Source organism: Silurus aristotelis (genome assembly GCF_946808225.1).
Source record: "Silurus aristotelis genome assembly, chromosome: 13".
Classification (NCBI taxonomy): Eukaryota; Metazoa; Chordata; class Actinopteri; order Siluriformes; family Siluridae; genus Silurus; species Silurus aristotelis.
The window spans coordinates 25,546,056-25,569,600 of NC_139586.1; the positions used below are offsets into that span (position 1 = coordinate 25,546,056).

Consider the following 23,545-nt stretch of genomic DNA (forward strand, 5'->3'; position numbering starts at 1 on the left):
ATTGACAAAAAGACACAAGGCAAAGCTGGAGGTTGCAGATTTGAGGATTGTTGTGATGAGGATAGACAGCTTTAGAAATGGGTTTATTAAAGGGCGTGTAGGACGTTTCGGAGACAAGGTGAGAGGTGCGATTTAGACGGTTTGGTCATGTGCAGAGGAAGAACATGGGGTGTATGGGTAGAAGAATGCTGAGAATGGATCTGGCAGGCAGGAGGAAAAGAGGAAGGCCAGGAAGGAGGTTTATGGATGTGGTGAGGGAAGACATGCAGATAATAATGACAGAGTGATCCAGAGATGAAATGGGTGCAAGACATGCGATCAGACATCCGAATACCACATTTAAGATGCACCGATTCTATTGTTTGGTTATTTCTGTTTTATTTTTGGTTATTTAAGTTTAATTTTTATTTATTTTATTTATGTCTGTACTTTGAGAGTCACTAACAGCTGGAACCAAATTCCTTTTGTGGTGATATATATCACCAGCAGATGGCGCTGTGGTTATTACAAGCAGGTTTTCACGCGCGCGCAACGTTGAACAATCTACGTCCGCTCTGTCACAGTCCTTCCGGTTTGGACGCCATTAGAAAGCGCAGGTACGAAGCGTTAGAGCGGTGTAGTGTTTTCTAATCTTTCTTATATCTTTGCAATCTTATGATTTAAAATAATTCTGATTGCTTCTCCTATCATTTAAAAACCTGTATAAGATCGTCGTGTCGCCATTGCGGTTTATTTTGAAGCGATTTGGGGTGATTAAAGGAGCACGGATTGTACACCGCTTTTTGTCTGATATGTCTGAACAGAACCCGGAATAAAATAGATTCATTCATGTTTAAGGATAAAACCTGTTCAAAATAAAGTGTGTTACTTTTAATGGATTAAAAACCTGTAATAAGAAAAACCAGGTCCTCCATCAACCTGCATTAATGTTGATTACTGGCTGTGTCCCAAATCCAAATCCTCACCTGGTCACTTACATACTGTAGTGAGATTTATGGAATGGGACGTTCAACAATCTGCACTTATATCAGCTTTATTCACTATTATATATAATTTTTGTAGTTATACATGAGGATGATATTGAGCAGAAGTGCCACAGCTTCCTGTGTTGAACCCATGTTTTCTTGTTCTCCAGAGAAATGGCTGTTCGGTATCCCATGGCGGTCGGCCTGAAAAAAGGCCACCCAGTATCCAAGAACGTCACCAAGCCCAGGCACAGCCGCAGGAGGGGGGTAAGTTTTATATATAAAAGTTAATAGGACCTCATCAAACTCATTTTGTTATATCGATATGTGGTCTACACTTGTTGCTTAGACCTTTAAACATTTTATGTTCTTAGGTCAAGAAATGTCTGAAGCCCATTAAGGCTTGTTAGGGGGTAACGGTCCACTTGTTTGTGCCGAACCGGTGCACATGTGTACCGAATGCAATCCTTTTTACGTGCGGAACATAGTTCAAATCTGAGTTTCCTCACGGACGTATTAAGTGGCGTATCCTTCGTGTTCAGTGTCACTGTGACTACGCCTCGACTATTTATTATTATTATTATTATTATTAAACTTGGAAACATAGAAAATGGGAAAACTAGAGTTAGCGCTGTGTCACCGTGGCTATTTATTATTATTATTAAACATGGGAAACTAGAGTTAGCACAGTGTTACCGTGGCTGCTCGCTCCGTACCGGAAATGCGATTCGCCGCACACTTGTAAGTGCGTGAGGAAAAGGCGCCACTTCCTGCGTTTTTACGAGTAACTAGATATACAACTTTAACAGTTTCTTGACAATTCCACATATCGAGGGAGTGCATGAATGAATGAAAGATGGAAGGAATGTAGACATTTGTTACAGTATGTTGAAATCAGTAGAACTACTAAAAATTGTCTAACAATTGTAAACTATAAACTTTTTCCATAAAATTTTACTCAATTTAATTAGTGCCAATTTATCTGATTGCTCAATTTAATCAATATGTGTATTGCCTGAATGAATTATTTAATTTGTGTCTATCTTAATTTGTATAGAATATAATTTTATATTTAACCAATCCAGGATTTTAATAATTAACAAAGTTAATAGTAGTTCAAAAGTAAAATAAATAAATAAAAATAAACTGCATTAATAAATGATTTTATTTTGCATTCTTACACCTAACCGTACCGAAATCGAACCGAACCGTTACTAAAAAAAAGTGTGAATTTGTACCGTTACACCCTTTTTATATATACGGGGTTATTTAAAAATAATGAACCGATTTCATTACACAATATTTAAAGGAAAAGTAATACAAGTCACAAGTATTATACTCACAATTAACTTGGATAAATCCTTTTCCAAATGGTCACTGACTGAAGCAATTCGTCATATTGGTTTATTCTTTTTTAATAACCCCTTTTTTAATAAGTCGTGAATTTATGTAAATTGGATATTTCAATTATATTTGAACTAAAGGTGAAATTAGTGGGAAGCTGCTGCTGCTGCTGCTGCTGCTGCAAAAAAAAAAAATCATGATGCAGTTTGGTAACAACCGTGCAGTTTTTCTATTGTTATGAAATCCACGTGAGGGTTTAATGAAGTTGTTTTTTTTTTTGTATCTTTTTTCCTCTCCAGCGTTTGACCAAGCACAGCAAGTTTGTGCGCGACATGATCCGCGAGGTGTGTGGCTTCGCTCCCTACGAAAGGCGTGCTATGGAGTTGCTGAAGGTGTCCAAAGACAAGCGTGCCCTCAAGTTCATTAAGAAAAGGGTTAGTCTCTTTTCATGACTTACTTTTAATCTTCTAAAGGGAGTTGTTGCAAATCAGTGGCTTTGTGCTGGGTTTTTGATTGTCCTCAAAGTCGTCTTAGAACGAATATTGGACAGAGATCATCCTTGGTTTAGTGTATTTGGGTTTGGTTTAATATCGAATCTCAATATATGCATGAATTAGTGTTTTTATATCACACACCTGGCCAAAGTCTCAATGCAATTTACATAATTTAAATATACACTAGCGTAAGAATAATTGTGAATTGTAAATCCTAACCTTTTTTTGAGACTTGAGGTGAACTAGGTGCAATTTTTCCTGGTTTATAAAACAGCAGAATAGCCAATCAATGTACAGGTTCAGTCTGGAATAACTGGTGTTTTCTCCTACCCCATCCATCTCTTTGGTTCTGAATTGATTTTTTTGCATTGAAAGGTGTGACCATCTAAAATTCTGTCCCAGTAAAATACAATTATGTTCATTCATCTCAAATAAAAACTTTGACATTAGAAAAGTATATAGTGCACTTATTGGGTAAGTTTGGGACTCGACTCCATTTTCATTCTGTTTGATTTTCCCTAAGAGAAAATGGGGGAAAAGAAAAAACCTGCATGATTCCTTTTTTTTTTTAGCAGGAAAGAGATGAATAGTGGTATTTAGTAGGACCATGGACAGCTACATGATCAGTGTGTGAAATTATAAATGTAGTTTTAATGGTAAATTTACCAAAGAGCTACTGGTTGTATAACCCTCATTTATTTATTTTTTGCTTGGATTAAACTCATCCTAATATAAAATGGATGTAAAGACACGCTTTACACAAACTGGATCAATTCAGCAGTTGATAAAATGCATTGAAATTATTAATTCCTTCTCAGTCATAATGTCTCCTGTGTTTAAAACTTTCCTGAATTTGTTGTCTTTCTTTTTTGAAATCTTTTTATTTATTTTTGTACAAAATTGATCTGCATAGACATCTATGTGGTGAGTAGTGAATTCTCAGTGCTGTAAGTGTTTATTGTTACTGTAAATACTGATGTATGTGTTTTGTTCTCCAGGTCGGAACTCACATCCGTGCCAAGAGAAAGAGGGAAGAGCTCAGCAACATTCTGGCTGCACTGAGAAAGGCTGCAGCCAAGAAGGAGTAACTTGCATCATTGGACAAATAAATTTGTATTAACAAATCTTAGGTTTTACTGTTTTCATTACAATTTCGGTCGTTCCAAAATACATACTGATGACTTTCCTGGTTATTATTACAATCTTGGTTTGCATTAAGGGTTAATAAATATGCAGCCGGATTCAGAATAAGCTGCACATTGTCCAGACACAATACCAGGCTTGGAGAAGAATATAAACGAGTTGGAGGGGTTGTTTTAAGTTTGTGTTTCACACTGGTACATTTTAAACAGGTGGAATAAGTTGGAGGTTACAGGCTGAAGGATGTAGAATTATAGATAGTTTAAACATTGGAATTAATTGAAACTGGATATTCAGAATTATGAAGTGCAGCAACTGAAAAGTTCAAAAATGGTTAATGAAGATTCTAATAAACGCAGGGTTCCTACGCTTCTTGAAAGTACTTGAATTTCAGACGCATTGTTTCAAGGCCTGGAAAGTACTTAAACAAATAGTGTAACATGTACTTTCATGATGCTATATGTTGGGCTGTGAATTTAATGGGTGCTTGATATAAAATAGTGCTTTAAGAATCCCTTAAATTTGTCCATGGAAGTGTGGCAACCCTGTAGCTATAATCCCTTCATATCTCAATACATAGAAAGAAGCATTGGGTGTTTGCATTAAAATAAATAAGTTGACAAAATAGCATCAAGAAACACAAGCAGTAATATTGTAAAGTATCCACATTGTGTTTTATGTATATCTGTAGGTGGTAAAATACAGAATTATCTAGAAAAAGAAAAAAACCACCTTGCAAAATGGATAGTTTTATTTGGTAAAGGTGGTATGAGGTCTGCTGGCTCTGAGGTTTTATTAGAACATTTTAGGAAATCTTCAACTGTTCTGTTCTTGGATTGTGCTCTAAAAGTAGATTAGAACATGTTTCTGACTGGTCTGAAAGAAATGTTTCTAACAATTTTATTTGAAAAATGACATTTTAAAATACTCAAATCTGAAACAAAACTTTGATGTGAAAATGGTATTTTCTTGCAATTATCGCTAGCCCATTGTGGAATTCTGAGTAAATAATTTTAAAAAAGCCAATTCTTGTTTTATATACACTGATTATATATAATAATAATAATATATTTTTTTATGAACTCAAAGATCTAAGACTTATGTGCACAAAAGGCCTATTTTTCTTAAATGTTCACAAATCAGTCTAAATCCGTGTTAGTGAGCATGGTAGTTGCTTCTTTGCAGAGAGAATCATCCACCTCAGAGGTGTGGCAGATCAAGATGCTGATTAGACAGCATGATTATTGCACAGGTGTGTTTTAGGCTGGGCACAATAAAAGGCCACTCTAAAATGTGAAGTTTTACTGTACTGGGACCGAAAACCAGTCAGGTTCTGGTGTGACCACCATTTGAGTTGATCAGGTTGCTGCTTGTGGTCTGTGAAATGTGTGTATATATATATAAAATCTGAAGACATGAGATGACAGATCAGAATTACAACTTTCATTTCATATTTACATCCAAAAGTGTTACAACAACTTTGCACATTGGCGTGTTTCAAGGCAGACTTCAATTTCTAGGTGAGCAAAAGTTTAAGAAAAAACTCGTAAAAAAGAAAAAGGCTGCTTGCGATCACTGCCTCGGGCTGGCGCTCTCCAAGGATGAAAATATCTGGATTTTAGAATCTGGAAAAATGTGAATTGGAAAAAAAAAACCAAAAACAAACAAATACCCAAGTTGTGAAGTGCTTCTTTTTTTCATTGAGATATAACCTGTGATGCAACAAGGTGGAATAATGGCTGTGTAGCAGCAATAACACAATCCCAGTGTGTTGTGGTGCGTATTGGGGATGTCAGTGTTCGGCTGCCAGCTTTTCACTGAAGATGAGGATTTGAACTCTACAGTCACCCTGCTGGTAAAAATAAACCTCGGTGGGTATCGGAGGCACCACTGTACTCCAGAAACTTAAATATAGCAGATTGAACTATGATGGGCTTCATTTGCCTGTGAACACGATCTTGTAGATTTCTTGGTAATGTTCAACGAAGTGTGATTCCAGGCCCTCTGTGATGTACTCAGCCAGATCAGAGAAATCCTTCTTGTTTTCAGCAGGGAGTATGATGCAATCAACTCCAGCTCTTTTTGCCTGTTGGAAAATATAGTAAGGGATTACAAGAAGAGCTTGATGGTCTGATCTATCAGGCTCTGCATCTTAAAACAGCAAAGGCATGTATACAGCTAGTCCACGATTTACGATGCAGATGTGTTCCAAAGTATGGAAAAATAAAAGTCGAGACATGGCCTGCTCTGGAGTCTTACAGAATGGTGATCAGTATGGGGTAGTTCACTGTAATTTATTAATAATTTAACACATTACAGTATATAATTTAGTGAAACACTGAATTAAAAAATATATATATAAACTTCCTTCCTTTCTCTATACAAAATGTCTACCAATAAAATAAAAAATAAAAAAACTCACAGCAATGGTTTTTTCCTTGATTCCTCCCACTGGCAGGATCTTCCCAGTCAAGGACACTTCTCCTGTCATGGCCACATTCTGCCGCACCGGCATGTTGGTGGCCAACGACAGCAGAGCCGTGACTATAGTGCAGCCTGCGCTGGGGCCGTCTTTAGGAGTAGCACCCTGAATACGAGCACAAGAACCGGACATGAATTACAGCATATGATTACACTGTATTTATCATTAAAACTGCTTTATTACACCAAATGTAACCAACATTTATTTACATTACGTTTGGTTTCTTTGTAACAAACTACGTAAAAGGCAAAAACATACGACAACTGGACAGTGAATGACTGTGGAATTTAAATTGGACAAGACGGAGAACAGGAGAGATGATGTTAGCAGATGGCTTCATTCTCACAGTCAAACATGGAGGTGGAAGCTTAATGGTTTGGGGTTGTTTTGGAGCAGGGAAGGTTGGAAAATTTTCAAGTGAATGGAACCAGCATGGCTACAATTCCATACTTACAACAAGACAATGAGCTGAAACGTACGTTTAAGCTTCTTGACTTGTAAGCGATATTTAGAGAGACCTAAAGCCTACTGAACTACTCTGGGATGAACTGGATCACAAGAAAGGAATCTTCAACTAATGAAAAACACCTTTGATGAGTTTTCCAAGAGACACGGCAAAGTATTTCAGCTGAAAGTTTAGAAAATTTAACTGCCCGGATGCCGAGATTGTGTAAAGCTGTTCCTTTATTATAAGGGAGGATTTTCCAAGGAAAATAAAGTGAAACATCTGGACATTTATATATTTGTTTGGTCAAACAATCTAAATACTGTTAAATGATTACGTTTGTTGCATAGAAACAAAAGGAACATGCATCCCTCAAAAACCATAAAACCCTAAGACTAGCATCTTTATTGTAATGCCTTACCTCTGGCACATGCAGGTGGACATGGGAGCCCACGAGGAAGTCGTTCTCCTGCTGTTCATTCATTAGGAAGGAGCGAGCGAAAGTGTAGGCAATTTTAGCGCTCTCCTTCATCACGTCTCCCAGCTGCCCAGTCACCTCTAGAGAGCCTTCTGCAGGTCCGTCTTTTTCCTTTGTGGTCCTCGGACGCTTCAAAGACGTCTCGATGAACAACGTGGAGCCACCTAGAGAAATCATGATAAAAGACAAGGTTATGTTTAGGGATGTAATAGGAACCATTAATAATTGCTACTCATACAGCAAGACCCTTTTCTGAGAAATCCATTCTCACAACATGTGAAGAAACTAAAACAAAAGCTCATCTTTGACAAATGTATGAACAAATCCACAATTCTTTGAATCAGGCAGTAACCTGTGCAATTCACAAAAGTAATAGTAAAATTCAAAGCATGCAGTTCATTTGTAAGTGAAGTTGACATGTGATAACCTGCCAGTGTTAGAATCAGAGGTCAACCTGTAAATATAACATGGCAAAAACGACTCATTGGCCACAGATAGTTGATTGCTGGAACTATCTGCAAAAATCCATACCTATAGTTTTTCCAGCTTTTGGTGCGCGGTCATTACGAGAATGGCCTCTAGAGGCAGCGCACTGATACCGCGTAATGTTTTTTTTTTTTTTTTTTACAAGAAAGCACTATATTATATTTATAATTTAGATATTTTTTTATTTCATTCATTTCATTAATTAATAAAAATATAAAATAAATTATTTTTTATTATTATGAAATATAAGAATATATATTTTATGAATTATTATTAAATTATTTTTTGTTTATTAATGAATATTTATATAGTGTTTAAATTAAGCACATTCTCATGATTCAGCAAGGTTTTTTTTTTTTTTTGGTAATAAAGTTCAGTACTATTTCACATGGAGTGTTATGATTTTTTTTATCCAGTATCCATTTTTAATCGGTTGATTAATTGATTATCGGCAAGTACGATCCAACCTAGCTATCGGTAAAATCCACTATCGGTTGACCTCTAGTTATAATATTGTGTAACAGAAAAAAAAAAAAAAAAAAAAAAAGGTCATTATATCAACTGTAGAATAAATTCAAACTACAAAAGCATTATCTCTGATCTGCAATATTTGAATCACATCCACTACCAGGTTGCTATCCAAAAAATTATCTCGCAAGGGTGATCATAGAAAAACAAACTCACTTGAGTCACGTCCTATTGTATAATAGTGCATTCGTGTTGTTCCATATTCTCACCCATTGCTGTCCATGCCAGGCCCATGACCACACCCGGGGGTGTGACATCATACATTCGGTCCACAGTGAACAGGGGTTTGCCGACGTAATCCTGCAGATTGTCGGCCGTCACGCTGAGCGCAGCCTCCTCTCCTTTAACGATTCGGAATGCGGCTTTGCGGAAAACCTGGATTTGAGAACGCACTGTTACAAATCTTTTTAGATTTAACAAACAAAAATTTTTAAAACTTCATAATCATGATTAAAAAATAGGATAACCCTTTACATAAACGGTCCCTTTACTAGCATTATTTACCGCATTAGCTGGCATTGCGGAATTCTAGATCCTGAAGAGTTAGAAGTTGTTACGGTTGAAAACATTAATTTCGTTTGCATTTACGCCATTTGGCAGATTTACATTTATGTCATTCATGCAACTGAGCAAAAAAGCCCTTCTCCTAAAGCCCAGGCCGCCTTCACTAGGGTGGCTTTAGGACCAAGCTGCAGCTTGTCAGCATTGAGATCGGTGAATCTTCACAGAATTTATAGAGCCGCCGTATTTCTGCCCGATTCGTCTCGTCTCACCTTCTCCACCTGTTTCTGCAGGTTCCTGACGCCACTCTCTCTGCAGTATTGCCTGATAAGAAGGTTCAGAGCGTCTGAGGAGATGCTTGCCTTCTGCTCATCCAAACCGCAAAGAGTCCGTAACTGGGGCACCAGATACCTCTGCAGGTTCAGACAAGAGCATTAGTAACTGTTAAATGACAAATTATCAAAGTGAAACCACAATATTGCAATTGTTTCTCTTATGCGAGTGGAAATGTTTGTCTCAAGACAATAGGACAATGGACAGACAGCCCATGTGTCGTTCTTTCCCAAACTGTTACCACAAAGTTGGAGGCACATAATTATATATAGCGTCTTTGGATGCAGTAGCATTACATTTTTAATTCACTTGAACTAGGAGATCCAAAGAGATAGATATGCACCCCTTTGCTGTAAGATTTTATTTTTTTTTACATGATTAAATCAATGATACCCTATTAAACATGAAATATTTGAATATAATTAATTTGAACATTTTAAAATATGAAATAAATAAATATATATCATATATAAAATGTATTTATTTTATAATTTAAAATGTTGTAATTAATTATATTATATATATTTTTATGGAAATTATGGAAAGAAAGGAAAAAAAAAAATATATATATATATATATATATATATATATATATATATATACACACACACATTTATTCTTTTGTTGTTTAAGTTTTAACTTGAACACTTTGTATACTTTTTTCTTTGCTAAGATAATTTGTAAGAGTGGTGTATATGGTATGTTTCCGTTTGTTACCTCTGCGATAGCTAGTTTCTCCTGGGCCACATAGCCGGACACATTGATCATTTCCATTCGGTCTCTCAGAGGTTCAGGAATTGTATCGGTGACATTGGCCGTGCAAATAAAAAGAACCTGTTAAAAAACCAGAACAGTGACATGAGATTAGATAATAACATGAGCATATTCTATTATTTATAAAAATAAACATCTGGACGAATGTAACCCAGCCGCACGCTCGACCTTTGACAGGTCCACAGGAACATCCAGGTAGTGATCCAGGAAGTTGGAGTTCTGCTCGGGGTCTAAAAGCTCCAGCAGGGCGGAAGATGGATCCCCCTGGTAGCCTCTACCTATTTTATCCACCTGAATGCATGGCACAAAAACAAAATGCTGGATGTTTCCTCATTGAATGTGGGATTTGTTATAAAAATAAGCTGTTCGTGTACAAACCTCGTCAATGAGAACTAGTGGGTTTTCGGTTTTTGTCTTCTTCATACACTGGATGATTTTTCCCGGCATCGCTCCGACATATGTCCTCCTACAATGTACAATACGTATTAAAAAACACATAAAATCACACACAATATATCCACATATAATCACTCAATTATCGCTCAACCTGTGGCCTTTGATTTCAGCTACGTCGGTCATGCCGCCCACGCTGAAGCGGAAGTACTCCCGGTTTAGGGCTCTAGCGATGGAGCGGGCTATGCTGGTCTTTCCCACCCCGGGTGGTCCGTAGAAACACAGGATCTTCCCCTGTGTGCTGCCTCTCAGCTGGCTGACTGCAATAAACTCCTGCATGATATAAAAGTAACTTGAATTAGCACCCATTTCTCATGAACCTCATGTCCTCAATAATCATGAATTGGTTTTGGGGTTCTAAACTGGAGGTCAGCTTACGAGAATGCGCTTCTTCACATCCTCCATGCCATAATGATCTTCATCTAGCACTTTGCTAGCTTGAGACAGCTCCAGGTTTTCCATGCTGTTGGTGCCCCATGGCATCGAGGTCAACCAGTCCAAGTAGTTCCTCGTAACACTAGGAGTGAGAGACACAAATGACACATTATTTCTGAACTATTCAAATGGATTTGTACTGGAATTGGACATTTAATAGGTTGTGGACACCTGACCACAAGATCAGAATGTGCCTTTTGAACATTCTAGTCCCTACATACAGTTATAATAACCTCCACTCTTTTGGGAAGATGTTCCATCAGATTTTGGAGTGTGCTTTGTGCTCATTCAGCCACGAAGGCGTTAATAAAGTCTATGTCCAGCTCATATTCAATTAAATGCATTTTTATATGTAGAGCTTTTTACAATGAACATCTCAAAGCAGTTTTAAAGAGATTAAGCGATAAAAAAAACTAATATATAAGTTTGTTCCTTATAATTGTAAGAACCCAGCCATTATGGATGCACAAGCCAGTGCACTCTTAGTGCCAGTCCCAAGCCCGGGTAAATGGGGAGGGTTGCGTTAGGAAGGGCATCCAGCGTAAAACATGTGCCAAATCAAATATGCGGATCACAAATGAGAATTTCATACCAGATCGGTCGAGGCCCGGGTTAACAACGACCGCCACAGGTATCGTTAGCCGACAGGGTACCGGTGGAAATTGGGCTACTGTTGGCCGAAGGAGGAGAAGGAGAGGAGGAAGACGTCCACAGAGACGGCAGGGAAAGGAGCAGTGTAGGAGAGTGGAGGTTCGGGTTGGTACTTTAAATGTTGGTACTATGACGGGTAAAGGGAGAGAGGTATCTGATATGATGGAGAGGAGAAAGGTAGATATGTTGTGTGTTCAGGAGACCAAGTGGAAAGGGAGTAAGGCCAGGAACATTGGAGGTGGGTTTAAACTGTTTTATCATGGTGTGGATGGGAAGAGAAATGGTGTAGGGGTGATTCTGAAGGAAGAGTACAGTAAGAGTGTAGTGGAGGTGAAGAGAGTTTCTGATAGGGTGATGATCGTGAAGGTGGAAGTTGAAGGGATGATGATAAATGCCATCAGTGCTTATGCTCCACAAGTTGGCTGTGAGATGGAGGAGAAGGAAAGATTCTGGAGTGAATTAGATTAAGTGGTAGATGGTGTACCTAGGGAAGAACGATTGGTGATTGGGGCAGACTTTAATGGGCATGTAGGTGAAGGGAACAGAGGTGATGAGGAGGTGATTGGTAAGTATGGTTTTAAGGAGAGGAATGTGGACGGGCAGATGGTGGTAGATTTTGCTAAAAGGATGGAAATGGCAGTGGTGAACACTTATTTTAAGAAGAAGGAGGATCATAGGGTGACGTATAAGAGTGGGGGAAGGTGCACACAGGTGGACTATGTGCTATGCAGGAGATGCAACCTGAAGGAGATTGGAGACTGTAAGGTGTTGGCAGGGAACAGTGTAGCTAGACAGCATCGGATGGTGGTCTGTAGGATGGTTTTGGAGGCGAAGAAGAAGAGGAGGAGAGTGAGGACTGAAAGAAGAATAAGATGGTGAAAACTTGAGAAGGAAGAGTGTAGTGTAAGGTTCAGGAAAGAGGTCAGGCAGGGGCTTGGTGGTGGTGAAGAGGTGCTGGATGATTGGGCAACTACTGCAGGAGTGATGAGGGAGGCAGCTAGAAAAGTACTTGGTGTGACATCTGGAAATAGAAAGCAAGACAAGGAGACGTGGTGGTGGAATGAGGAAGTGCAGGAGAGCATAAGGAGTAAGAGGTTGGCAAAACAGCAGTGGGATAGACAGAGTGATGAGAAAAGTAGGCAGGAGTACAAGGAGATGCGGCAGCAGGTAAAGAGGGATGTGGCGAAAGCCAAGGAAAAGGCATATGAGGAGCTGTATGAGAGGATGGAATCTAAGGAAGGAGAAAAGGATTTATACCGATTGGCCAGGCAGAGGGACCGAGCTGGGAAGGATGTGCTGCAAGTTAGAGCAATAAAGGATGGAGATGGAAATGTGTTGACTAGTGAGGAGAGTGTGTTGAGAAGGTGGAGGGAGTATTTTGAGCAGCTGATGAATGAGGAAAATCAGAGAGAGAGAAGGTTGAATGATGTGGAGTTGGTAAAGCAGGATGTAGATAGGATTAGTAAGGAGGAAGTAAGAGCAGCGATTAAGAGGATGAAGAGTGGAAAGTCGGTTGGACCAGATGACATACCTGTAGAAGCATGGAGATGTTCAGGGGAGATGGCAGTGGAGTTTTTAACCAGATTGTTTAACAAGATTCTGGAAGGTGGGAGGATGCCTGAGGAATGGAGAAGGAGTGTGCTGGTACCGATCTTTAAGCATAAGGGAGATGTGCAGGCCTGCTGTAACTACAGGGGAATTAAGTTGATCAGTCACACCATGAAGTTATGGGAAAGAGTAGTGGAAGCCAGGCTGAGAGAAGAGGTTACCATCTGTGAGCAACAGTATGGTTTCATGACGAGGAAGAGCACCACAGATGCCTTATTTGCTTTAAGGATGTTGATGGAAAAGTATAGAGAAGGACAGAAGGAATTGCATTGTGTATTTGTGGATTTAGAGAAAGCGTACGACAGGGTGCCGAGAGAGGAGTTGTGGTATTGTATGAGGAAGTCAGGTGTTTCAGAGAAGTATGTGAGGGTGGTGCAGGACATGTATGAGGACAGTGTGACAGCAGTGAAGTGTGCAGTAGGAACGACAGACTGGTTTAGGGTGAGGGTTGGACTACATCAAGGATCGGCCCTGAGCCCTTTCCTGTTTGCAGTGGTGATGGACAGGTTGACAGACGAGGTCAAACAGGAGTCTCCCTGGACTATGATGTTTGCGGATGATTGTGATTTGTGGTGAGAGTAGTAAGCAGGTTGAGAAGAGCCTGGAGAGGTGGAGATATGCGCTGGAGAGAAGGGGAATGAAAGTCAGTAGGAGTAAGACAGAGTACATGTATGTGAATGAGAGGGAGGGCAGTGGAGTGGTGCGGTTGCAGGGAGAAGAGGTGGAGAAGGTGGAGGAGTTCAGGTACCTGGGGTCAACAGTGCAAAGTAATGGAAAGTGTGTTAGAGAAGTAAAGAAAAGAGTGCAGGCAGGGTGGAGTGGGTGGAGAAGAGTGACAGGAGTGATTTGTGATAGAAGGGTATCTGCAAGAATGAAAGGGAAAGTTTATAGGACTGTGGTGAGACCTGTGATGTTGTATGGATTACAGACAGTGGCATTGAGTAGAAGACAGGAGGTGGAGCTGAAGGTAGCAGAGCTGAAGATGTTAAGGTTTTCGTTGGGAGTGACGACGATGGACAAGATTAGAAATGAGTTTATTAGAGGGACAGCACATGTAGGATGTTTTGGTGACAAGGTTAGGGAGGCGAGATTGAGATGGTTTGGACATGTGCAGAGGAGGGACATGAAATTTTGGTAGAAGAATGCTGAGGATGGAGCCACCAGGTAGGAGGGAAAAGAGGAAGGCCAAGGAGGAGGTTTATGGATGTGGTGAGGGAAGACATGCAGGTAGTTGGTGTGAAAGAGGCAGATGTAGAGGACAGGGTGGTTTGGAGACAGATGATCCGCTGTGGCGACCCCTAATGGGAGCAGTCGAAAGAAGAAGAAGAAGAAGGAGTTCCTTATAATTGTAAGTCTGTCCCTATGGAGTGTGGTGACGGATGGTATAAGGAAGAAACCTTGAGAGGAACCAGACTCAAAAAGAAACCTCATCCTCATGTCTGAACGCTAAGGCGTCCAATGATAAGCATTTGAATGCAACCTGTGGTCCTGAGCCATTGTAGTAGACAACTGATAATAAACATACACTATATTGCCAAAGGTTTGCTGACACCTGGTCATAAATATGGTCAAATAAATTTGAATAAACTCCACTCTTCTAGATGTTCCACTAGATTTTGGAGTGTGCTTTGTAAAACCAGGCACTGATGGATGTAGGGTGAGGAGGCCTGTGGTGTAGTCAGAGTTCACATTCATCCCTAAGGTGTTCAATAGGGTTGCGATCGGACCTCTATAGCAGGAGATCTTCCACTTCAACCCATGCAAAGCACATCATTATAGACTTTGTGTCATGCTGGATCAGTTTTGGATCATGTAGGTTAAGTGAAGGGAACATTTTATGTTACTGCATCCAAAGACATAATATACATAATATACTGTGTGCCTCCAACTTTGTGGTAACAGTTTGGTGGAAGAAGCACATTATGTCTGGAAAAGTTTAATGTCCCAATACTTTTGCCCAACCTGGAACATTCTTTAAAATACTGTCCTTAGTCTCAGTTACATTTTAATCTAGATGAAATGTAGAATCAGTGTAGAAACATTTTTCAAAAAGTTAATATATTTCTTTTGATATGATTTTTTTATATTATAAAGTACCCATACACATTACACCCACAATTCCAAAACTGTTAAACAGTCATATAGGACATGATCCATCGTGTCTGATTTGATCTGTTTTATCAGAGGACATTCGGATCTGTGCGGGAAAACCTCTGCGTAATTCAGCGACACATCTCTCAGCACTCACTTGAATTCCGAAGAGTGATTATCCAAAAGACTGAGTTTGTTCAGCTCCTCGTTGATGACCTCCATGACGTGTTGGGGTACGGTGCGCTCCTTCAGCCTCTCTCGGAACTTCTCCTCGATGGCGTCCTTGTCCTCCTTCTCCAGGCCCAGCTCTTTCTTGATGATCTTTAGCTGCTCTTGCAGAAGGTACTTCCTGTGTGTCTGCTTGATTTTCTCCTCCACCTACAGCATCAACATGGGAAGTTGCCCTTAATAAAATTATATTCTGCTACGAAATACAACATATGCAGGTTTATATAAACAGGGAGTCGCTCTGAAAGATAAAATGCTCGATACAAATGAATTTTACACAGAAATCATTCCCAGGTTTGTATAGCTAGTAGACTAGTTATGGTAGATAATCATTATATATTATTCTGGTTAATGTGAATTCAGATCAATCGCCAAGAATTATAAGAATTATACTGATTTAGTTAATTTGCCTCAGACAGTAAATAAATATACTGAGATTTAGTTGTTTCATATTAATGCCATGAAAGAAAGCTAATAAAATCAGCCAAGAAAGTTAGAACAATCCATTCAGTTAGGGCAAAAGTATTGGCACCCCACAGAAAGATTGTGTTGGGTCTCTATAGTAGTCGAAACTTTCAGTACCCAGGATTCGCTATAATATTAATTAATATATTCATATTAATTAATTATAATATATATACACTGTAATTTCCGGACTATAAAGCGCACCCATAGATAAGCCGCACCCACTGTATTTTACAAATATTTTTATTTTTAACATAAATAAGCCGTCTACACTAATGTACTTTACACAGGCTTTAACGAAAGACACGTTACACACGGTGTAACGGGTGAAATATGTTACGCTTCCTTTAGGAGCATAGCGGTATTTTGGGAATATCCTGCCACTGCACGTTTTCGGTATTACTGCATGTGAGCAAGACGAGGAATATGTCCTTATTATTTTCTGATGCTGATTTCTAAGTTTCTTTGACTAACCCTTAACACTGTTGCCAAAAAAAATAAAAAAGCACGAGTTTTGGAAACCTGTCTGTGCTTATATGATTTCTGTTGCAACTGGAGTTAGTGAGCTCTCCCTTCACCCAGACTCAACGCGTTACAACGGCTTGTATCTAAACAGTAGCCCACCAAGAATGTCATTGTTCACTGTCTTCCTCCTTCCTTTCACAACTATTTCTCTCGGGAGTTTATCTTTTGTCATCGTCGTGCGTTTAAAAAAAAAAGTTTTTTCTCCCGATGCCGTGCAGCTCAGAACACAGGTGAGGTGTGTTTTTTTCGTTTCCGTTCGGAAATTTCATTGGTCTAATGTTATGGGGTTCAGTTTTTTGGCTTGAAGTTTGTGAAACCGGGAAAAACCCAGGAAAAATAAATAAGCGCTTCGTTGTTTAAGACGCGGGGTTCAAAACGTAGGAAAAAAGTAGCGGCTTATAGTCCGAGAAATACGGTATATATATATATATAAAGCATTTCACTGCATGTCGTACCCTGTATGTATGTGTATGTGACAAATAAAATTTGATTTGTTTTGAAATAAACTTGATATAATTTTTTGTGTTATTTAATTGTTTTTTTTCTTTCATCACTACTTTTTGCACACAGATATAGTAAGGGTAACAGCAAAAGTTGTTTTGAAGTGAATTGAGCGGAGTCGTTGATATAGGTGTGATCAGATGGTTCTTACCTCCCTGCCGAGGCGCTGCTGAAGTTTACTCAACTCGTACTCCTTTTTCAGCAGAGACAGAGCCTTGTATAGGCGTTTGGGGATCTGTGAAATGCAAAATGTCAAATGTAAACACACACACAAACACACACACATATATATACATACATACATACATACATACATATACAGTTGCAATAGCTAATTGATAAAATCTATAATGAAATTTGTTGTCAACATTGCAGTTATCGATTGGTTTGGCTGTTTAGGTTACAGGTTAGCTGCAAAATGGCAAGCAGGCAAAATGGTAGCAGGCAAAATGCTAGCAGGAATATTCTGTCTACATTTTTTTTCACTTTTTGTTCACTTTATCTCGTTACGACAGGTTTACTGGCGGAGTTTTTTTGTGTTTTGAGTATTGTCTTGCACTGTCCTGTGTTGTGATTTTTGTTTGCACCAGGTTGCACACATGCACTTTATGTGGCAAGGATTTTTCTTACTAGTCCTTGGCCCTGTGTTTTCTGTTTCTGTGATGATTTTTTTTTTGTTGTTGCATCAGAGTTCTGGAGGAACGTTGTTTCATTTCACTGTGTACTGCATCAGCTATATATGGTTGAAATGACAATAAAAGCTTCTTGACTTGACTTGAAAAAGTACAGGTCAACTGGCAGCAATGCGAACAAACACCAAATCTAAAAGCAGCAAATAACAGCAGCAATAAACGATTAAATATTTCAGTCACTGTTCACATTTAGTCACATTGCTTTCAGCGAACGCTGGTGCACTTGTACACCAATGCATTTTTTTATTTATTTGTTTTTAATCAAGCCTGTTAGCTTGCTGCGTTTCTCCGTTTCATTCTCTTTTTATAGCATTTGTCTACTACAACAGTAACTCGAATGTGATTTACTGCGGCTCTACTATATGTTCAAATGCTTGTTTTTTTAATGTTTGCGTAATTAATTTATGCATTTATCATTTAAATATTATGCTAAATTCATTAAATTATATATTTTAGATACTTATCTTAATGCTAAACTGAACACAATGTCTGTATTTTTTCAAACAAAAATTGTCAAAATAATGTTTTGTATTTTATATAGATTCTGTTAAAAGTTTGTGATGATTTACGTAATTTAAAACGCCATAATAACTTTAAAACATTTACCAGGACCTTTTGTCTTCATGCTCTATGTTGAGTATTGTTTTACTAAAAATAAACATATATTTGCATAAAGCATCCATATTTGTCCATGCGCATGTTGATTAGAGTATTCAAAACTTGAAATGTATTAATGTAAGGATAATTAGACAAAAATGTACGAGTTAACTCATGACAATCATGCAATTAAATTTTTCAATTGATTGTGTATGTATATTAGAGATATTTCTTTTCTTTTTTTTGTTTTGATACCTACATTGGTTTCCTCCAGAACGTCCTGCAGCTCGTGTGATTCAGCGCCGGTCAGAGCAGCGCCCATGTCGCTCAAGTAAATAGGATTGTCAACTACTCTCTGTCCTGCCTGCATCATCTGTAGAACTGATTCTCTGCACAACAAAACACGATACACACTCAGTAATATTCACTGATCGCCTGAAAGTAGACAATATAATTGATGTGATTAACAATTAAATGTCCATCAGAACTTATTTGGTTTCTTCTGTCAAATTAATTTCAATTTTTAAATGGAAACAATCTGTATAATAACTACATCATTTCATAATATGAATAATATCACAATCTATACAACAATCTATAATCAATTTTAGAGAGATCACACTGAAAGTGGAATATAAGCAAAAAGCAATAAATATACTCAAATAATGATCAAATAAAATAAAATGCCTCCACAGTATACAAAAAAGTAAAAATAAATAAATAAAAATTATCTATCTATCTATCTATCTATCTATCTATCTATCTATCTATCTATCTATCTATCTATCTATCTATCTATCTATCTATCATTTTTATTTTATATATATATATATTTATATATATACATACACACATACATAAGTATGAAATAACACACATGCATGTTGTGCTTTTGTGTATTTAAGTAATTACTGTCACAACAATTTGCCTTTATATAGATAGATAGATAGATAGATAGATAGATAGATAGATAGATAGATAGATAGATAGATAGATAGATAGATAGATAGATAGATAGATAGATAGATAGATAGATATTTTAGCTACACTTTGTTTTGTAACATGTGATACAAGCCATCTCGTGTTTTCTATACCACTATAAATACAGCATACAGAGGTTTTATTGTTCCGCAGCCCAAGTGTAATAGGCTTTTATTTTTATCATTGGAATAAAAACGAGGAAATGTACCTGTACAAAGGGTTTAGAGCAATGATGTCCCGGATGGTCTTAACAATCTCGGCTGTCAGAGCCTAAACACAAAGCGCTGATTAGCCTCGAACCCAAAAGCAGAAAGAAAAACTCCAGCAACGCAGGAGACGAGTCAGTACCTTAACCTCCTCTGTGACCTGGAACTCCTCGTGTATGACGTTATCGACCTCCACCATGAGGATCTCGTTGCTCTTGGGTAAAGGAACAGCCTCCACAATAAATTCGGCCTCTTTTACTTTCTCCACCATCTCCTCAGCCAGAGGCGCCGTGTCTTTACGAACACGTTTGGTTTTCTTCCGCTGAGCTTTGGACTGGTCGGGGTCTGACTCCGGTGCGGGGGGCGTTGCCTCGACCTCGACATCCAGCTGTTTAGTGATCCGAATCCTGAATGTTTAAAAGGGGAAAAAAAAGAGAGATGATGAGGATCTGGCAGGGACGCCACTACGGTTGGCATTGGAAGGTTCAACATCACCTTGGGTTGTTGGCACAGACTAGAGGTTGTTTAAGTGCCAGGGCCTTTTTGCTGAGTCGTACCACTAGTTAAAAATTCTTTCATCGCACTGGCAACAGCATTGAGTTTACCGTCTGTATATTTTTTTCCAAACCACAAGATGTCGCTATTTTCAATACACAGGTCATTTTCAAAGCATTTCCTGGCACAATCTGACAGAAAGCTTCATTCATGAGCCCTAACACAGACCTGCTATTTCTTGTGCTAGTGTCAGTGCTGCAATTATTGGAAATAAACCAAAATTGAGAATTGAGCAGTGCTGTGTTATAGACTAAAACCCCAAATTTAGAATTAAATAAGAAAAAAAACATCTGCGTTACCTTCGGTGTCCCATCACAATCATGCGCAGTTTGTCGCCGAGATCTTGCATTTCATGGATCTGGACGAAAGTCCCAGTGTTGTAAACAGCGTCCAAATTTTCCACAACATCCGTCTCATCACTGATGAAACACAGGAAGCAGGAATGTGCAAACGTGTGCACAACAACGGAGACTGTATTCTCTTTAACCTTCATTCAGAGACATGCAGTGAGGATGGCAGTAGAGGCGGAGCCTCGACTGTTATATTCTAATAAAAATGTAAATGCAATGAAATGTGAATTTTTTTTTTAAACAAAATTTGTTCTCCTTGATCTGTGTAATAAATGCAGATTCTTTATGATTTTGTCTATTTTATTGTCAAACATTAAATAAGCAAGTGTCTGTGACTGTGTGAAAAGCAACAATATAATGTTTGTAAACCTCTTATTTGCATGTCATCCTCAATAGTGCATTACTTTACATATCTGTGTGAAAGATAATAATTGCCATCAATAGAACTGCAACAAAAAAAGCACCACTAGAGGCAGCCTTTCCCCCTGCCGCAATGATAAGGAGAATTACTGAGTTTTTAATCATCTCATCATTGCAGTTCATATACACGTAAATCTGACTCGATCTGTCCACTGCCTCACCCGCTCTGGACCTCACTGCACATCTCTGCCCTCCTTCATTTACTCCTTACTTATCATCCTTCTTGAGGAAGACGCCGGCGTAGGGCTGAGCAAGTCGCACTTTTCTCCTCAGCAGATCCATCAGCTGCTTATTCTTCACCTGGAGACGAAGGGCAAAACATCTGTCCTTTCAGAGGGTTTTCATTTCCAACTATAAATGTGTACGACTTTTAGGTATGCGGGTTAATGCTTTTTCATGCGGTTTAATGCTTTTTCATGCGGTTTAATGCTTTTTCATGCATTTTAAGATATTAACACTGTTCAAGAAACGGATTCTCCTGCTAAACATTGCCATTTGAATGTATGTCTTTGTTTATGTTTCCGAAAAAAAAAGGTTCTTCAAGTACGGCCCTTTACATCATCATGCATTCCTTCTAGGAACATTTTTTCCTGAAAGAACGCTGGCACACAGCGACCAGACAGAGGGCACAAGCGCACCCACCACCATGCTTCATTCCGTTAATGAACTCTTTGCAGCACCAAACAGGATTCGCTCGAGAACAACGTCTCCAAAGAAGTGTGTTTTTGGACGTGAGGGAAGCAAACCCTTGTTCAGTGCTTCCCATAGAGACATGTCCTGCTGTAGTCGTTGCTGCTGTTACTCTTGATGTTCAATTATAGACTCGGGATCCGGTTCTGGATCAAATATTTTTACGGTTGGATTTGATATATAAACTGACTATAAAGTTTTTGTTTCCTGTTTTATTTAAAGCGACGGCACAACTCGTAGACGATCGCTGCACAAAAGCTGCTGAAAAAGATGCTTGTGACTCTTTAGCTCCGCCCACGGCATGCGGATCAAACTAAAGACTCTATGGAGATATGAAGGATGCGATACTGCTCTACATGTCCTCAAGATTAACATGAGATTGGCTGAAACTGTGTCTATTTTGTTCCCTTTAACTGCATAACAAATCTGGAGGCGGTGAAAAAGAACCAGATATTTGTCATATGAAAAGCGTGCGTTGTTTTATAAACTGTAAATTATATTTCTGAGGATTTTTTTTTTTTTGCATTACGGGTTGAGGGTATCTGAAGGGTAGATGATTAAAGATAGTTGTATAGGGATGATGAAATCTACAGGATCTCCAATCTATCTGAAATGTCTTGACTGAATGTGCTGTTATTATAAAAAGCTAGAAGTTATTTGAAGGTCAACACTTTCTGGCCAATCAGCTTCCAGAATTAAATTATACTGTAATGAAGTAGTAAAATGACTTTTAAAGCAGCGTTACTACCTCAATGATTTTGATGAACCTTGGGAAAACCGGGTTCCTGGTCACAGCGATGAGAGGCACGTTGGGAAACACTTCGGGCACCATCATGGGTGTGAGAGCGGTGATGTGCAGGCTAGCAGAGCCGGATTCTGCTCCATCTCCACCAGGTTCATCGTCATTAGGACTGCTGCTTTCGGCTCCGTCCTCTCCAGGGAGTCCGCTGCCCCTGTTGCCAAACAGGTATCTCCTCTGGTCATGGTTCATAAGCAGGCCAGGTTGAACATCTCCCCTGGCGGGGGGAAACACACCGGCGATTCTGGTCCATTTTCTCAGCTCAGACACGCGCCCACGTCCAGTCACTGATGTCAAAGTGCCACCAAATAACGGTGACTTTTTACCCGGAATACAAGAGTGGAATCGTGTCGCGGTGAATCCGCTCAGACTGAGTGACTCTCCCGGATATAATCCGTGAATCGAAAGATTTTTCGTAAACCTACTACAAAAGACCGTCCCGTTTCTGTACGCCTGCCTGTAGCTGCTCCACAGCTTCATGTACGCCGCCATGTTGATCTCGAGAGTTCTACAGGCTGCATTCCCACTTCCGGCCATTTGTGATGACGACATTGTGTTTACCCATTCAAACGTATAGAGCAGTTTTATGTAGGAAGAAGGTGTCTGAATGTAATTTAATATGTAAGCATGAATACTGTGTTAAAACTTAAGTGGCTTTAAATGTTTTTAGGTGATACTGAGAGCTTCTGGTATGATGTGACTTCAACTTTGTTTCGTAAATTGGGCGGTATTAGTTTTCTTCTCAAATGTGACTGATTTACCCAAACCTCCAGTGAAACTATTAGCATTCCATCAAAAAGTCTTATAATGCTGGAAATTGACACACACACACACACACACACACACACACACACACACACTTTTACACCTCACAATACTCTGATTTGGAACGACAAATATATTAAACATAGTAATAAATGCTTATTTTATGAGGACTGAATAAATACAAATATTGATATCTAAGATGTCACGAATGTGTTTGTTTCACAATTAGGAATATTATATAATATAATTATTTTCTATAATATTTCTCTCATTTTCTCCCTTCCCTCCTGTGTCCATATTTTATTTTATTGTAAGAAACCTTCTTTCATGTATTCCTTTTTCTTTTCCTTTCTACACTCCCTTCTTTCCTTCCCTCCTTCCTTCCCTTTTCCTTTAAATTTTCCTTACTTTCTTTAACTTTAACTTCTTTCTTTCTTTCTTTCTCTCTCTCTCTCTCTCTCTCTCTCTCTCTCTCTCTCTCTCTCTCTCTCTTTCTTTCAATAAAATTCAGTATTAACAGATACATGTTTATAAATATTTGACTCAGAACACAAGGACCTGTT

At 38.8% G+C, this 23,545-nt stretch overlaps 2 protein-coding genes across 2 annotated transcripts; one reads left to right on the forward strand and one right to left on the reverse strand.

Moving 5' to 3' along the window:
- Positions 1-490: 490 nt before the first annotated feature.
- rpl36 (ribosomal protein L36) lies at positions 491-3,927 on the forward strand. Its single transcript, XM_083559491.1, has 4 exons — positions 491-596; positions 1,136-1,232; positions 2,609-2,743; positions 3,802-3,927. Exons 2-4 carry the CDS (start codon positions 1,140-1,142, stop codon positions 3,889-3,891), a joined length of 318 nt encoding a protein of 105 aa, XP_083415617.1. The 5' UTR covers positions 491-596; positions 1,136-1,139; the 3' UTR covers positions 3,892-3,927.
- Positions 3,928-5,371: 1,444 nt separating this feature from the next.
- Positions 5,372-22,784, reverse strand: lonp1 (lon peptidase 1, mitochondrial). The gene is made up of 18 exons (XM_083559061.1): positions 22,167-22,784; positions 20,940-21,028; positions 20,258-20,377; positions 19,546-19,810; positions 19,406-19,467; positions 18,476-18,605; positions 17,079-17,162; positions 15,366-15,586; positions 10,802-10,940; positions 10,518-10,696; positions 10,349-10,436; positions 10,139-10,261; positions 9,914-10,030; positions 9,136-9,276; positions 8,572-8,737; positions 7,292-7,512; positions 6,366-6,530; positions 5,372-6,029 (listed from the first exon to the last, which is right to left on the reverse strand). Exons 1-18 carry the CDS (start codon positions 22,767-22,769, stop codon positions 5,880-5,882), a joined length of 3,063 nt encoding a protein of 1,020 aa, XP_083415187.1. The 5' UTR covers positions 22,770-22,784; the 3' UTR covers positions 5,372-5,879.
- Positions 22,785-23,545: the final 761 nt, after the last annotated feature.

Bases quoted from the DNA above. Each gene is read 5' to 3' on its own strand.
- lonp1 (XM_083559061.1), bottom strand. From the start codon at position 22,769: ATGTCGTCATCACAAATGGCCGGAAGTGGGAATGCAGCCTGTAGAACT. The intron at 9,277-9,913 runs GTAACAAACGGA...CTGAACCTGCAG, and splicing joins AGAAACTAGCTATCGCAGAG to AGGTATCTGGTGCCCCAGTT. The intron at 7,513-8,571 runs GTGAGAATATGG...TGATTTCTCTAG, and splicing joins CCTGGCATGGACAGCAATGG to GTGGCTCCACGTTGTTCATC.
- rpl36 (XM_083559491.1), top strand. From the start codon at position 1,140: ATGGCTGTTCGGTATCCCATGGCGGTCGGCCTGAAAAAAGGCCACCCA. The intron at 1,233-2,608 runs GTAAGTTTTATA...TTTCCTCTCCAG, and splicing joins GGCACAGCCGCAGGAGGGGG to CGTTTGACCAAGCACAGCAA. The intron at 2,744-3,801 runs GTTAGTCTCTTT...TTTGTTCTCCAG, and splicing joins TCAAGTTCATTAAGAAAAGG to GTCGGAACTCACATCCGTGC.